At 38.6% G+C, this 16,963-nt stretch overlaps 1 protein-coding gene across 1 annotated transcript in view; it reads right to left on the reverse strand.

Moving 5' to 3' along the window:
* The window catches only part of LOC6585135 (dorsal-ventral patterning protein Sog), a 38,150-nt gene extending 22,730 nt beyond the window's left edge, over positions 1-15,420 (reverse strand). The window contains exons 1-2 of the mRNA XM_015161098.3: positions 15,132-15,420; positions 3,196-3,583 (exon numbers count right to left, since the gene is read on the reverse strand). Of these exons, the coding sequence (XP_015016584.1) occupies positions 3,196-3,538 (343 nt within the window). The 5' untranslated portion in view covers positions 3,539-3,583; positions 15,132-15,420. The remainder of the gene's footprint in view (positions 1-3,195; positions 3,584-15,131) is intronic.
* Positions 15,421-16,963: the final 1,543 nt, after the last annotated feature.

The following is a 16,963-nucleotide window of genomic DNA, read 5'->3' on the forward strand; positions in this document are numbered from 1 at the left end:
GCAAACTTTTGGCTAGTTTTTTCTTTTTGTCAAGCATTGCAACTAAAGGAAAACCTTAGGTAGTTACTTTTTTCACTCAACTGACTTAAAGCTAAATATATAGATATTTTTGGTTAACTTTTTAGCTATATACTTAAGATATATACTCATAGAATGAAGGCTTGAATAGTCTTAGCTGTATAAACTTTCCAAGCCATATTAAATTTTTCTCAACTTTGTTTTTTGTCCTCTCTATATATCTAGCTTCAGATTTCTCCTGACAGCTGTTTTTAGCCCTTTTCTTAGCTTTCTCTGCAGTTATCCCGAGACAAAGTTTAGCTAAAGCAGTTTAGCTGTTTTTTCCTTCTCTGTCTTCAACTTCATATACCGCTATATCTGTCTACCTCTGCTACAACTCCCTCATAACTAAGCCCTGTTTAATTTCGCTTAGCCTTTTTTCAGACCCTATATTATAAAAGCGCGAAAAAAATACTTTCAGCCTAGGCCAGTCACATATTTCCTCTGCAAATGCGGGTATCTTAAGTCAGTTGCGGCTGCGGCTGCTGCTGCTGCAAAAAGGCTAAAAAAAGGCAGATTTGGCGTCTGACAGACGACGCGTCGTGGCTGTTGGCTGTTGGGACTTAACGTGTTTCATTTTTTTTTCAGCTCTTTTATTTTTGTTTTTATTTTGTTTTTGGCTTTTTTTTTCATGTGCTTCGCATTCGTATTCGTTTTTCGTTAAAGATCATGGATATGTTTGCCGAGATGCCAAACGGCATCGCGTTCGCCCTCCCTCTCCCCCCGCTCGCTCTGGCTCACCCTTCTCGCTGTCTTTGTCTGTCTGTTTGTCTGTCGTTGTCTCGTTTGCTGCTTTACGTAGGCACATCTTGATTTTCGTTGTTGTTGTTGTTGTTGTTGGTGCTGCTGCTGTTGTTGTTGTTGTTGTCTTTTACACGCATTCATTAAAAATAAGTTAACAACTTTTTAACACCTAACTGGGCGGCAGACAGTTGAATAAATGAATTATGCTGACGAATGGCGAATGCTGTGTGTGAGAGAGACAGACAGAGGCAGAAAGACAGACAGACTGAGAGGGGCTGAAGAGGTAGCTCAACTGCTGTAGGCAACGTCGTAGGCAGCCCCACCGTCCGGTCTTTCAAAGGGGGCCAGCAGCCGCAGCCGCAGCCGCAGCAGCAGCGCTTGTTAATCAGCTAAATTAAATGCGAAATGAACAAAACGAATTGGTAGTTAGTAGTAGGTCCCCCCTACCGCACCCCCTTGCGGTCCCACGAAGACGAAAAAAAAAAAACGTGCGTGGTTTTTGATGTTTGATTAGCCCAATCTGTTGGCGGCGGCGCCGTCGCTTGCCGCACTTACCTCTAGCCAAAAAGAAGGCTAAAAGAGAACAGCTAAAATTTGGTGTGCGTGCGTGTGTGTGTGTGTGTGTATGCGTTGGATTTTCATTCATTAAAAAAAATCATGTTTAGTGTGTTGGTGGGATTTGCCGTTGAACGAATTTGTAGTCAATCGAAAGGTGGCTACAACTCCACTACTACGCTATAGTGTCTGTATATACATATGTATGTATGTATGTATAACGACTAAATTATGCTGAGCTTTTAATTAGCACTCGGTAAACTCTATTTGGAGTGGGCGCTATGTTGGCCCATTGATAGATATTTGTTGCTGTTGCTGTTGCTTAAGTTTATGTCTTATGTTGGCCCATTGCACTGGGCATAAACATTTAATGAGCTGAGCCAAGTCCAGACAAATTATTTGATTTGTACAACCTATTTTTCTATAATTAGCTTTACGTAAATGTCGTGGGATTTGGATGAAATTTTATGCAACCAAAGGCGGCGCTGCAATATGCAGCATCGCATAGCATTTTCGGAAATTGTTTCAAATATCACAGAGTGAACCTAATTTTAAATTTCTAGCATTATGTCCACGACATGCGATTTGATTTAGATTTTCTACACCTAACAGGGCCTACAATTTATGTAGTTTTGCCAACAAAAATCTTGGAATATTAAAATATATTAAGAGGTTACATTCATTTAAGGATATGAATTTTAGTTGAACAACGATCGAGCTGTATAGTAATTTAGTTATAATTCAATTAAGCTCAATTTTAATTTCTGAGTTGAATTATGTTGAATTTGATTATTATAAAAGAATAGATATTGTTTGAATTATGCTGATTTGAAGGTTTAAGCTATGGTCAAACGACAACAGATTTTGATGGGAGCTGACAAAAATTAAAGAGTCCAATCAACTAGATGAAATGCAAACATAATTTTTAGAGTTATAAAATTGTTTCCCCGGCCTCTATCAAAATTGTTTGTAATAATTGCAAATGAGTTTTAACATGAAGAATAACATGAACAATGCCGACGGACGGCAATTGCTATGCATTTTTGCATTGTAAGACGAGAAACGGCTCAAAGTCGTTGCAATAAAAACCGCAAACAGTTTTTAATTGAAAAACAGAAGAAGCAAACAACACAGAGAGAGGAGGGAAGAGAAAGAGAGAGCGAGATGGGGCGCGTGGGCAAAACAAAAGGAAAATGAGAGAATCTTTATATAAAAACAGGAAATGCGGCTAATCAAGCGTAAGAATCGTAACAGCAGCCAGGGCCAACAAAACTGGGTCTGATCCATAAAAATATACATAAATATATACAAATAAATAAATATATATATAGAGAGAGAGATCTATATATATCTATATATGGTATATTGTATATTGTGTGTGAGCTGCTAAGCAGCTTAGCCCATGACAAAGGCCCAAACATTGAGGACGCCTCGGTGTCTGGGCCTAGCAGGCAGCGGGCAGGCAGCAAACAGTCGGAAGGGAATTCCCATTTTCCGGATTAGCAGGCGGGCATAAAAAATTGTGAAAAACCCAAAGGAGCGAGCACGCTGCCGGCTTAAGGGTGCGAGCCGGCCATCACTACCTGCTGTCCAGCGGAAAACCCGAAAGCCGACCAAAAAACATACATGTTTATGGCCAGCTGACGGACGGGGCGTATGCGCAATGTTAGATTGCCTACGAGTTAGCCTGACGACTATATTCGATATTATGTGATATTATATATGATAAGATGGTTTTATACATGGACTTGGCTTGGATATGATCTAACTTGGGTATATTCGATTCGAGGTGATGTGATACGATACGATACTATGTATGATGGTTATACTTGGACTTACCTGCTGGTCTATTGGAGCGCCTCGCCGTATCGGCCTCCTCGAACATTAAGGGGGCGTGGCGTCGCGCCTGCACCGGCTGGAGCCAACAGCTGTTGAGGCTGGCAACGCAGACGAGCAAAGCGAGCAGCAGCAGGTGTTGCAATCTTCTCTGATAATAATATGTGGCGTTGTTTGTGTTGCTGTTGTTGCTGCTGCTGCTGCTGCTGTTGTTGCAGTTGCTGTTGCTGTTGCTGCTGGTGTTGCAACAGTTGCTGCAACTAATGTTGGCATGCCTCTCCAGCGTTTGGACCGTGCCTGTGGCCGTGGCCAAGGCCGTCGCAATATTCGTTTGATTGTTGTTCATTTTCGTAGATTTTTTATACTTTAGTTTCCTTCGCTTCTTCTTCTTCTATTCAAGTTACAAAAAAAAAAACTTTTGTTTCACACACACTTTTCTTACTTCAATTTTGTTTTTAAGGTTGTCAAATAAACGTAAACAGAAAAAAAAAACTTTTAATATATATAAAGACCGACCGTACCGATTTTTCTTTTACATATATATATATATATATAGATATATACTTTATTTGAATGCCGTTTTTTTATTCTTTTTTGTTTTATAGATTAGATAACACACGCGTTTTTCTTGTTGTTGTTGCAAATTTGTTGCAAACACCTAGTTTAGGTTAAGGTTTTAATGTGTTTCGTTAGCTTCTTATTTTGCCTTGATTTTAATTTTGATTTTGATTTTGATTCGAATGTAATTTTAAGCAAATTGATTTTTTCGCACAGTTTTTGCAATGAAAATTTGGTGATTGCAATTGAAATTGACTCAAGCTCTGTTTTTGAACATTTTCGTTGCCCAAAAACAAATACAGGCGATGAACAACAAAAAGGAGAGAAAAGAGTTGTTGCTTCAATTTGTTGCTTGATTGTTGCTAGGTTGTGTTGTTAATGTGTTGCTTGTGTTGCTGTTGTCGGCGAGTCGGCGAGTTTTTATCTACTAGATAGCTCACGGGGCGCACACGCCGTGTATATGGGCTCTGGCTGCTGCGCCGCTGCTGGCTCGCTGCGAGACTCTGTGTATGTGTGTGCGATGACGACGACGACGTACGTGCGTGTGTGTGTGTGTGTCGGTGTGTGTTTGTGTATGTTGTGCGGTTACGATCGTTTCAGAAAATAATGTCCACACGGTATCGGTCGGTGGAATAAATAAACTAAAACCCAACGAGCGCAAACGATGACAGCAGCGACTGCGACAGCGACAGCGACGCTGGCAGCGGCAGAGCGCCGAGAGTGCACGATCTGAGAGCGAGCGCAGGCGAGAGCGAGCGAGAGAGAGCGAGAGCGACGTGCGCATAAGCAGCGCAGACAGGCAGGCAGGCACGCAGCCGATGAGTTGAGTGCAAAGAACGAGAGCGCGCCTGAGAGAGAGTTGCGCACCGTGAGAGAGAGCAACAAAGTTGCTGCTGCTGCTGCTGTCGTCGTCGTCGCCTTTGGAGGTTGTTGTTGCTGTCGTGATTCGTATTTGCGCATTCGTGCGGCGCTCGGCTGTTGTCGTCGTGTTTGCTGCTAGCGGTTTGGCAGCAGCAGCAGCGCAATTTTCTTTTGCTGCTGTTCTTGTTGTTGTTGTTGTTGTTGCTATTGTTTGCAATGCCTGCGCCTTGCTGCTGCTGCTGCTGAGTCGCGTGTCGCCGAGATGTTTGCCCGATGACGAACGATGCAAAGTTGAATGAGCGCCGCAGCGCTGCCAGCCCAGCAACAGCAACAGCAGCGCATGCGTGCGTGCCTGTTGGCTGGCTGGCTGGCATATCCCACTCCTTCCCCCCGCTACGCAACATGTAGCCAAAGCATTGAGCTGCAGCAACATGCTGCCAGCCGCTCGCCCCGCTTGAGCAATCAACCACCTGACCGACCGACTGGCTACCTACCTATCTACCTAGCGGCTGCTTGTGCAAATTGCGTTGACTGCGCGTGGGCGTGAGCGAGGGAAGGCGAACATAATGTGGGCTGCGGCCATGCCCAGCGCAGCGGCAGGGAGACTGGCTGCATTGCGCATCCTTTTTGAGCCAATCGCAGGCTAGCAACATTTGCCGAACAGCAGCAAAAAAAAATCGGAAAAAACGAATAAAGGGATGTGGGAGAGGGAGAATTGCGCACCTACGCCTTCCCGTAAACATTACTCTCCCTATGTGTGCGAGTGTGAGTGAGAGTGTCTATGCTTAGTTATTATGATAAGATTAGTTAGTATAATACAGCGCAATAGAGAGAGAGAGAGAGAGAGGGAGAGATAGAGAAACCTCGAGAGAGAGAGCGAGAGTGGGGGAATAATTTCTCTTGCTGTTTTGTTTTGTTTTTGGTCTAAGATCTAGGCTCGATAGACCGATCACCCGCTTACCCGCTTACCCGATTACCCAGTTAGCTATTTAGTTTGTTTACCTTTTTGCTGCTATCATATTACGAGGGTCGGGGCTTCGTATCATATCTATAACATTATATATATATGTATGTACTATATATGGAGCATTCATTAGTTGATATAGTTGCTGCATGCAGTATTACTCAGCTATAGTGAACATTCTGCGCAGTTTATGATACTTAAATACAAATAAATATTAATAATCCAAAATTAATTGGTTTGAATTTGTATAATTTCACATATATTTCATCTTCAAGTGTTTCGCAAATGAAAAACAATTTCGAAAATGGCAAAAATGCTTGAAAATATAAATCTATAGCGAGAACTTAAGGAATTTAAAATGTTTTTTGTATTTCATTATTTTCCTATATAAATTATGAATTTGTCTAGAATCTTGAACAAGAAAATCCAAATACATAATTTTTGTTATATGTATTTATATTTAATATAGGTAATTATAATAATTTTTAGTTAATAAATTTATTCCATTTTATATGCATATCAGTTAATTGTCTATAAAGATCATTAATAATTTTGAATCACTTGTATTTTAGAACCAAGACTTAATCAAGTCTATGACAAAACTGAAACTTAGAGCAATTCCAATTCGCTATGAGTAATATTTGCTCTATTTGAATTGGAAAATAAAACAGGTCCATTCACATATGTAGATGTATATATATCTCGTATTATTATTCATTTATCCATATTGCTGTTTGCTTCAAATTTTTCAATAAAATATTTGTATATTTAATTTTCTTTTCTAAAAGTTTCGAATTTGCAATTGCATTTGGTTTGTTCTAGAGGAAGGAGCTCTGCTTCATTGGCTCTGCTACTGACTGCGACGCTGGCTGCGACGTCAGCGTTGACGTTGCTAGCTAAAACTACATAAATCAAAGGAAAAGCATTTTTCTTTGCCATTTGGCGGGCGTCTAGAAAGCTTTTCCCACTTTTGTTGTTGTTCTTGTTGATTGTTGATTGCTGTTTGTTGTTGTAGTTGTTGTTGTTGCTTTTGTATTAGCATTTTGTACGCATGTTTCAGACATTTTAACATTTCTTTTCATATAGACAAGAGACAGATATCGCACTTATACAAACATGTGAATATATATACACAGATATGTATATATGTATATATATAACTACGCCGATTTATATTGTTTTTTTTTTTTTTTTCTTTTGCGGCGGGCCGTGAGGCCAAAACATTTATAGGAATATTTCAAATCGCAGACACAACGCTGACGCCGACGCCGACGTCGCTGCTGCTGCGAGCAGCGCATTAAATGAGGCTGACAACAAAAACAAGAACAAACAATAACTGAAAATTTCTCACATTCAAAAACAACGAAAAAACGTTCACCAAAAATTTTATGAAATGGAAATACGGCATACAAACAGAAAAATACTACGAAAAAGTGCGTGAATATATTTGATCGACACTGAAATACCCTATCTATACTATAGTGGATATAAAAATTGCAATTGAATTGTGACGTGAACAGTTAGTGCGAGCAATTGAGTTTCCTCTTTATAACAATCAATCATATCAATTATATACATATGCATGTGTGTAGGAGTATATGACCATTTGACAAATATGTCAAATGTAAGAAATAGAGTATAGATCTCCGTTTTGTTTAATTATGTTTTTTGCTACAGCCAACTGAGCTACATTAAATAACTCTATAACTGTGCTAAGAGTCGAAAGTTGTTCCTTAACTTCATAAAGACTTGAGTTTCATGCGAACTTAGCAAAGAATATCATGTTGTAGCATGCCGATTATTCTGATTTTATAATATATTATAGTTAAAGCATAAAGATATAACTATACCATATTTCAGCTCAGTAAGTTCACTAAGTTTCGAGTTCCTTGAGTACACCTTCTTCATTTTTTGTTTCATGAACTGAATGCTTTAACGTATTGGAACAGAATTTGTTAGGGTATCTGTAGACTATGTCTGGCTGTTGCCATCTGCCTATTTTCGTGCATATTATTTCATAATTTTACTCTGCATTCCGTTCGAGTTCTTTTTTCTGTTTTTTATTTCTGTTTATTTATTTATTTAGTTGTCAACTTTTTGTGGGTTTATTTTGTATTTTTATTAGTGCTTCAACTATTTTAATTTGTTTTATTTTTGCTTTAAGAGTGACAGAAATGATTGTTAACGATATCGCAAGATTTTATGGCCCAACGCCTGGCGCTACAGGCGGGAAATAAATTTGTTGTTGTTGATAATGAAATTGACATGGGAATTGAAGAAATAAAAGCTAAGTAAATGCCATCAGTGGCCCTCTCTCTGTCTCTGTCTCTGACTCTGTCTTTGTCTCTTTCTTCCTCGGTGCCTGCTCGTCACTCGTCAGCTTTTGCATATTTTTCTTTCGAAATACGCGCACAAATATTTTCCATTATTTATTACTAATACTTAATATATTTGCGAACATTTTGTTTTAATTGCGCTCACACGTGCCCCATCCCCACGGCAACCGCCCCCGCGCCCACCAGCTCCGACATCCAAATATCCAACAGTTAAATAAACTACAAGACACAACAAAAAGTCAGCTTTAAAATGATATATCGACGGCCATAAAGGGATTTGTCGCCAGCCCCCGAGACAAACATCGAAATGACAACAACAACAACAACAAGACAAGACAAGACAAGTAACATCATTGCAGCAGGGCACAGCCGACTGAATAATACCCGCTCAAGGCTCCAGCAAATATTTGGATCTCGCTCTCTATAGTGGTGTTTTATCCCCCCTAATTCCAAGTCTGTAGATTCTAGTTCGGAAAACTTTACACTGACAAAAATAATATATTATATATCATATGCCAATTATTTGCATTACCTTGGCAGCAAACAAATATACTCGTTTCGTTTCACCTCATGAACGAGCAACCCAAAAAAAATATAAAGAAGAAAATCTAAGGAAAAGTCAAACAAGAATTTTTCTTTAATATTTCTTTCAAGAGCGAAAGCGTTTCGTGTGCTTAGAACTGGTTGAATGATTAATCTTGTGTTTTAGTCATTGCTTGAATACATTTTTATACCCTGAACCCATTTTCAATGGGAAATCAGGGTATAATGGTTTTGTTGAAATGTATGTAACAGGGAGAAGGAGGCGTGGCAGACCCCACAAAGTATATATATTCTTGATCAGGGTGACGAGCTGAGTTGATTTGGCCCTGTCCGTCTGTCTGTCCGTCTGTCCGTCTGTCCGTCTGTCCGTATGTATGAACGCGTCGATTTCAGAAGATATAAGAGCTAGAGACTTCAAATTTTTTTTAAAATGTCCGTAATTACAGCGCGCATATCAAGTTTATCATTAAAAATCGATAACTCATCTCGATCTTTTTTTATCGATAAAAAACCTTATCGAAACCCAGCTATAAAATTATATCTTCTACACCTTTATTGCTAGAGTCTCCAAATTTTTAATGTATGCTTATATGCAATTTATACAATTTCGGTTTTTGTTAAAATTTACCCCCCACCTCTAAATTCACCCCCCTCACCATCACTTTTGTAAAAAGCGTATTTCAAATACTAGAGACTTGTGCTTTGGCAAGTACATGCATATTCATGTTATAATCATAATCTAAAAGTTTCATGAAGATCGTACGTCCATAAAAAAAGTTATTAAACAATTAAGTTCTCATAGTAAGCGCACACTGCAGCCCATGCGTGTTTATGCGTGGTTGCTTGTATGTGTATGTGTGTGTGTATGTGTGTGTGTGTATGCGTTTGTGTCTGTATGCGTGTGTGTGTGTATGTGTGTCTTTATGCGTGTGTGTGTATGTTTACCTGTGTGTGCGTACGTGCGTGTGTGTGTGTGTGTGTGCGTGTTTCTTGTGTAAGCTGAAAGTCGCGAAAAAGTATTGAAATATCTATTGCTCCAAGGGTTCAGGGGATCTCGTAGTCGAGCAGTCTCGACTAGAGCTTTCTTACTTGTTTATCTAGCACTATCTCCGTCTCAGTCCCAGTAGCTCGCGCTCTCTCCCTCTCTCAATGTCTCTTTCACATTTCTAGCTAAGAGTTAATTAATCGCATCATCAATATCAATTGGCAGCTTTTCCAGACATGACTTGCATGAAAAACAAGCTCAACTCTGTCTCTCTCTCTCTCTCTCTCTCTCTTTCACTCATCTTGTGTCTTTCGTATTACCTGTTGTTAAGTTCATGAAATTGAATGTCGTTGTGCTCTAAGAGAAATTTTCTTTCATATTATATTCTGCAATCTCTAAAAGATGTCAATGAAAGCCGATATTTACGGAATCATAAGCATAAGATCTACTTCGATTCAATTTGCAGAACTGTTAAGTAATCAATCAACTTGAAGATACCCATTCGATTCGTTTCCGCTAATAAATGTCAGCAATTGCCCAACAGAGTTCTGCGAACACTCACGATTATTATGCAGTTATATGGCTATACAATAAATACATATATCGTATGTTTATATACATATACATAGATGAATGCATTGCTTATCGGGCACTTGTTTGCGGCGACGGTTTCGATTGTTTATGGCTTTGCGACAAGTCCACGTTAAGACTTTAATGGGTTTACACCGAATTCGCAACGGTAGCGCGCAGTGCGATCAATCGTATCGTATCGTTACGATCGTACGATCGGCTATTATATCATCGCTATATAGGGGGTTGATGGGCTCATGTAATGCGGCCCCAACTGATAAGCGACTACAGCAATAGATCGCACGCCCAACAGCAAAGACCTGCACTGAAACGTTCTGCTGTTGCGCATACGACGCGTAATCCGAGAAATCAATTTCATGATCGAACTGGGCGCTCGGCTTGGGGTTTGAGGTGGGGCTGCAGCCCGGCTCTAGGGTTGGGTTTGAGGTTGAGGCAGCGGTTACAGCTAACCATTCGGAACGGTAGCTGCCAGCTATTGTATTTTTTTTTGACAATGCTGTCAGATGAGGGCGACCGCAGCCAGCCAAATGGAGAATCAAGCTACGTAAATCACTCTTTCTCTCTCTCTCTAAGAGAGTGATCTATGTATGTATGTATCTATGTATCTATGTATCTATGTATCTATGTATCTATGTATCTATGTATCTATATATCTATGTATCTATGTATCTATGTATCTATGTATCTATGTATCTATATATCTATGTATCTATATATCTATGTATCTATGTATCTATGTATCTATATATCTATGTATCTATGTATCTATGTATCTATGTATCTATGTATCTATGTATCTATGTATCTATGTATCTATGTATCTATGTATCTATATATCTATGTATCTATATATCTATATATCTATATATCTATATATCTATGTATCTATGTATCTATGTATCTATGTATCTATGTATCTATGTATCTATGTATCTATGTATCTATGTATCTATGTATCTATGTATCTATGTATCTATGTATCTATGTATCTATGTATCTATGTATCTATGTATCTATGTATCTATGTATCTATGTATCTATGTATCTATGTATCTATGTATCTATGTATCTATGTATCTATGTATCTATGTATCTATGTATCTATGTATCTATGTATCTATGTATCTATGTATCTATGTATCTATGTATCTATGTATCTATGTATCTATGTATCTATGTATCTATGTATCTATGTATCTATGTATCTATCTATCTATGTATCTATGTATCTATGTATCTATGTATCTATGTATCTATGTATCTATGTATCTATGTATCTATGTATCTATGTATCTATGTATCTATGTATCTATGTATCTATGTATATATGTATCTATGTATCTATGTATCTATGTATCTATGTATCTATGTATCTATGCATCTATGTATCTATGTATCTATGTATCTATGTATCTATGTATCTATGTATCTATGTATCTATGTATCTATGTATCTATGTATCTATGTATCTATGTATCTATGTATCTATGTACCTATATATCTATGTATCTATGTATTTATGTATTTATGTATTTATGTATTTATGTATTTATGTATCTATGTATCTATGTATCTTTGTATCTATGTATCTACCCATCTATCCATTTATCTTTCTATCTATCTATCCATCTATCTATCTATCTACCTATTTAACTATCTATCCATCTATCTTTCTATCTATGTATCTATCCACGTATCTATCTATATCTGTAACTGTATCTACATGTATGTATCTATATCTGTATCCCCATATATGTACCTGTATGTGAAGCTTTATCCGTATACTTATTTTCCTCTATCTATAATGTGTATTTCTCAATTTGTATCTGTATCTATCTGTCTATGTATCCGTATCTGTCACTTTCTGTGTATCTGTATCCGCATTTGCGGTAGGCTGACGGAGCGCTTGGCCGTTTGGTCGGGCGGTCGGTCTATCGGCTGGTCGCAACGTTTGTAACTGTCAATCATAAATTAGATGCCAATCAAAGTAAATCACAAAAAAATTGTGCCTGATTTAAATGGGAAATGGCAAAAGCCACTGCACTGCACAAACATCTGTTAGTTTTGTTGTTTCATATTGAAAGCATATGAATTCGCTCATCGTTTATCGTATTTTGTTTATTGTTTATTGTGCATTGTGTTTTGTTTTATTAACAAGCTGAAGGCAATATCCATCAAGGGAATAATCGATTAGCGAAAGTTGCTGATGGATATTGGCAATGTGTTTGCTGTGATTGTTGTCTTATTTTCTGCTCTATGGGGAGCTTTGAAAGCACATTGAAGCGTTTATGGGATTAAAACAAGTTAAACTTCCATTGGCGTAAAGCCCTTCAAAATCAATTGAGGATAATCTGGATATAAGCAACAGCAATCTAATGAGTTTAAAAAGCTCTGACAATTGAGTTAAGAATTTAAAGTTATTAAAGAACTTTGACTCTTAACAAAATTTTTTCTTTTTTTCTATTATGAGATCTTTTGAGCCTAATCTCTGTTCTCTCTCTCTCTCTCTCTCTCTCTCTCTCTCTCTCTCAGGTTATCTGTTCACTCCTATCTCTGAACTGTCTATCTAGCCTCTATACATTCGACAATTCTCAGTGTGGTTCTCTTTCCTAAATTGAACTGAAATAGGTATCCATCACAGATTTAACATTTCTGCAATTAAAGAGTTAGAAGAGCTTAATTCTGATTCGCATCAAAGTATGAATATTTATACAGCTCAGCGAGCATATGGCAACTGGCAACTGGCAATTGGCAATTGACAACTGGCTGACAAGAGTTGGAAAAGCAACGGAGACCTGTTAACCTGTTGAGTGATTCGCATTGCCGTAGATCGATCAATTGATCGATCACTCGCATGATCGATCGCCTGCGTGCTCACATATCGATTGGTGTCGAGTGCAAAGCGAACAATTCGCGCAGCTGTTATTTGTAATATCCATTAATATAGTAACCTCTCTCGCTCCCTCTCCCCCTCTATCTATCTTTCTCAATCGTTTTCGCTTTGGCTTTTCGTTTCAGTTTCTTCTTTTTTGTTTCGTATACGAGAGACCCAATTTACTTGATCAGCAAGTATATAATGCTGTCTTCAACTAAACATAGTGAATACATTAGTTCTTTGACCTATATAAAACTAAGCAGTTACCTTACGGGTTTTTGTGTCTGACAACCGAAGAGACGTCTTCCAGCTAGAGCAACCAAGAACAAGGTATTACTGATTCAATTTCCCCATATCCTCCTTATATCTATCTTTTTCTTTGTTATATATCTATATCTGTACACGGATATCTTTCGTATTCTCTAGCTATCTATCAATATTTTTTTATACATCTACACACATGCTTATGTTTATATTAGTATGCCCACTTATCTCTATAAATATATCTCTATATTTTAGTCTACCTATATCTTGAATCCTCTACCTCCCATTACCCGTCTATCTTTTCCCTTTCTCTCTCTGTCTCTCTCTCCCACTACCACTCTTACTCTTCCTATTTCTATCTTTCTCTCTGTTTTCCCTTTTCTCCATCTCTTCCTTTCACTCTCCCATTGTCTCTTTAATGTACTCACTCATTATCCATGTCTTCATTCCTATTGCCCCTTCTATTTCTCGCACTCACACTCTCTCCCTCTCTCTCTAATTCTCTGCATCCTTGAACAGTGTCAAAGACTTCATAATAATTCAAATGCTAATTACATCAATAGCAACAACCAGAACAGCGAAATGCCCAAAGAATTTGTATGATTCGATCAGAAAAACAAAAACAAAAAATACCTCTCGGTGCGTCATCAGCGCCCGCAATTTATGTGCTTATTTAATGGCAGCTTCCAGCACCCAGAGCACCCAGCATCTAGTAAGCTCTCTCCCCCTGTCGTCCCCTTCTCCAACTGCCACGCCTTGCTGTTGCAGTGCAATCGCCAATGCTGTAAGCCACACCAATTGCTGAAGCGATGCGATACGATGCGATACGATCCGATTCCCGACCGATCGAGCAGCCATTGAATTGTAAATTGTAAAATTGTTTCTTTTATTTCTATTTTTTTTTTTTTAAGTATTTTTTTTAGCATGGCATTTACTGAATGCCCCAACCCAAACGGTCGATCGATTGATTTCTGATTTGCTTTCGCTTTTTTTTCAAGTTTTTTATTTTCATTATTTGTTTTTGGATTTTGGGGCGCCCTTCACGCAGCCTCAAAATGATAGTAATAAAAGCCAACTTCATTGCCAGGTAATTGCCTGCTTTTTGTGGGTGTGTGTCTTGGCTGAAGGTGTCTAGGGCGGGGCGGTGCGAGCTTGCGCCGTGCATTCTGCATTCCTCGAGTTAATGACTTGATCAGTCGATCAGTCGATCACTCGGAAATTAGCCGAGAATGTCACTGAGTAATATTGCACTTCATATTTTGCTCATTTTGCTAACAAATCCACTTTAGATTTATGTGAATTTTGAATAGCTCTCCAATCCATGCCACATGCTTTTAATTGTGACTATAAAAATACCCTAGTTCGATAAGGTTTACAGAGCGGTAGGTGTTCGGAATCGACCTTAGATATGTTACAAGTAAAAGAGTGGAAGAATTGTAAGTTCATATTCGACTTGACATTCAGAGGGTATCTCTAAATTGAGACAGATTGATTAACTCTTTTAGCTATCTGCCATGGAAAGGCTGCTTCGACTTATCTGAATATAAATTTACACTATTATAGGGTATTTGCACGTCGACTCTGTCAGTTGCACGCCACTTGCTTGTTTTAAAGTGCACTTTGTTTAGTTTCCTCTGAGGCATTTATATACATCTAAATTGATTGGCCCAGCCATCAATCAGACGTCATATATCACATAAATATCTCATAGATCATATACATACATATGTGATATATCGTGTCGCGTATATCGTATATGAATATGCTATATTTGATATCGTTTAACATTTATCAATGTCCAATTTCATTTAGGCTCGATTGTCTCTTGAATTGCATTCAATGGCAAGTGCGAGCAGGTCAGCTATATAAATGTGTACATGTGTGTGACTGTTCAATCACACTCACACACACACACAGGCGCACGCATGCTTCAACACTTTTTTTTTTTTTTTTGTCACCTACAAGAATTGAAAAATGCGCGATTTGTTTTCGCAAAAGCCGCTGCTTGTTGTTGTTGCTGCTGGTGCAGGACGACGCTCGCGTTTAACCGTTAACTTTTAACAGTTCGCGTTTATTTCTCAATTTCGGCTGCACTCGGAATCGGCTGTCTTCGGCTTTCGTATGGTTTTTGTTTTTGTTATGCTTCTTTTCTATCATTCGAATTCGCTGCGTTTTTTTTTCTTTCGTCGTGGTCGTCGTTGTTTTTGTTGTTGTCGCGCGCGTCTTTTCTAGCGTCGTTCGTTCGGTCGGCGCGATCTTGGACAAACTGAAGTTCGATTGACGCTGACGCGCGCCGGCAGCAGCAGCAGCAGCAGTAGCAGCAGCATAGAATAGATGCCGCGCTGCCTCGCGCCTCTCTCTGCGTTGACGGCTCTCTCGCATGTGACAAACGCTCGCGCACATACACACACATTCACACACACACAGAGGCATACATACAAGCACATAACTGTATGGCAAATAGGCAAATAGACAACGACCGACAGCTGCGCTCTGCTTGACACTGACGCTGACGTCGCTGTCGGCGTTGACGTTCTTTTGTTGTTGAGCTTTTTGTTGTTGTTAATTTTTTTTCCTTTTTTTTTAGCTTTAGTAGCTTTTGTTCTTTTTTTTTGTGTTTTGTCAACATGCACGACGACGTGCGCGCTTCGCTGCCTGCTGGATTAGTTGTTGTTGCTGTTTGGCTTATTGTGGATTTTAATTTCATTTCTCTTGCTGCTGCTGTTGTCGTTGTTGTTGCTGTTCTTGTTGCTGCTGCTGTTGTTCCTATAACGTGTATTTTATATTGTTTGTTTTGTCTTTTGCCACTATCTATTAACCTAATGCGCGCCTGCCCCGCCCAGCAATCAGCATTCACACACCCACCCACCCATCCTGCTCGCCCCGTCTGCACATGGATTTCTTCTTTTTTCTTGTCTTTGTGGTGTTTTTTTCTGTTTGCTGCGGGCTGTTGAAGCATACGCCACTATCCAGCATACGCACATGTATGTATGTGTACGTATGTATCGATGTATGTATGTATATGTGTATTCGCCTTTTGGAGCTGAGCTGTCGGCGGAACTAACCTACGACAGGCAGCCGCGCATTGGCGCACGCGGCGTATGCGCAATGTGCGAAGTATTAATGCAAGCGAGCAAACGACGACAACGTTCATGCATACCCTGTAAAAACGAGCAACTGACAATGTGTAGGTATGATATGTGTAGGTGTAATGTGAATTGCATACATATTTATTTATTGATAACAACATTTATTCTATGAATTAATTAAAAAAAAAAGTACAATATTCCACTGATTAGAAACAAAGTCAATTATTTTATATAATTTTATATAAATTAAATTAATTATATTTTATATAAATTAAACTAAGTCTCTAATTTATGTCGGCAAATAAACTTGTTCTAGTAACATTTTCCATTAATAGCTAATACCATTTTACTATAAATGCAGCTTCAATATTTTGCTGAGTATTTCATAGTCGGGCATACCATTTGTTTATCAGTGCAACTGTGCGTAACTGCAAAAATATGTTTTTATTTTTGCACAAAATTTACATTATTTTTGTTTCATATATATTGTATATATATGTATTTTTGTTTTTCTGTTTTGATATTTTTGGTCTAGCGGAATTTTTGGATGGTATTATGATTACACACTGAGGCGATACAGAACGCATGATCTTTGGCCGCATTCCGCCATTCCCATGCAGCTGCTGACGTCATTCGTTAAGCTGGAGCAAATGCCAACGCAATGATCCATCATCGTCACGAGTCAAATTTCGATTTAGATTCACC

This window comes from Drosophila mojavensis, unplaced genomic scaffold (assembly GCF_018153725.1).
Source record: "Drosophila mojavensis isolate 15081-1352.22 unplaced genomic scaffold, ASM1815372v1 contig_136, whole genome shotgun sequence".
NCBI classification, from domain to species: Eukaryota; Metazoa; Arthropoda; class Insecta; order Diptera; family Drosophilidae; genus Drosophila; species Drosophila mojavensis.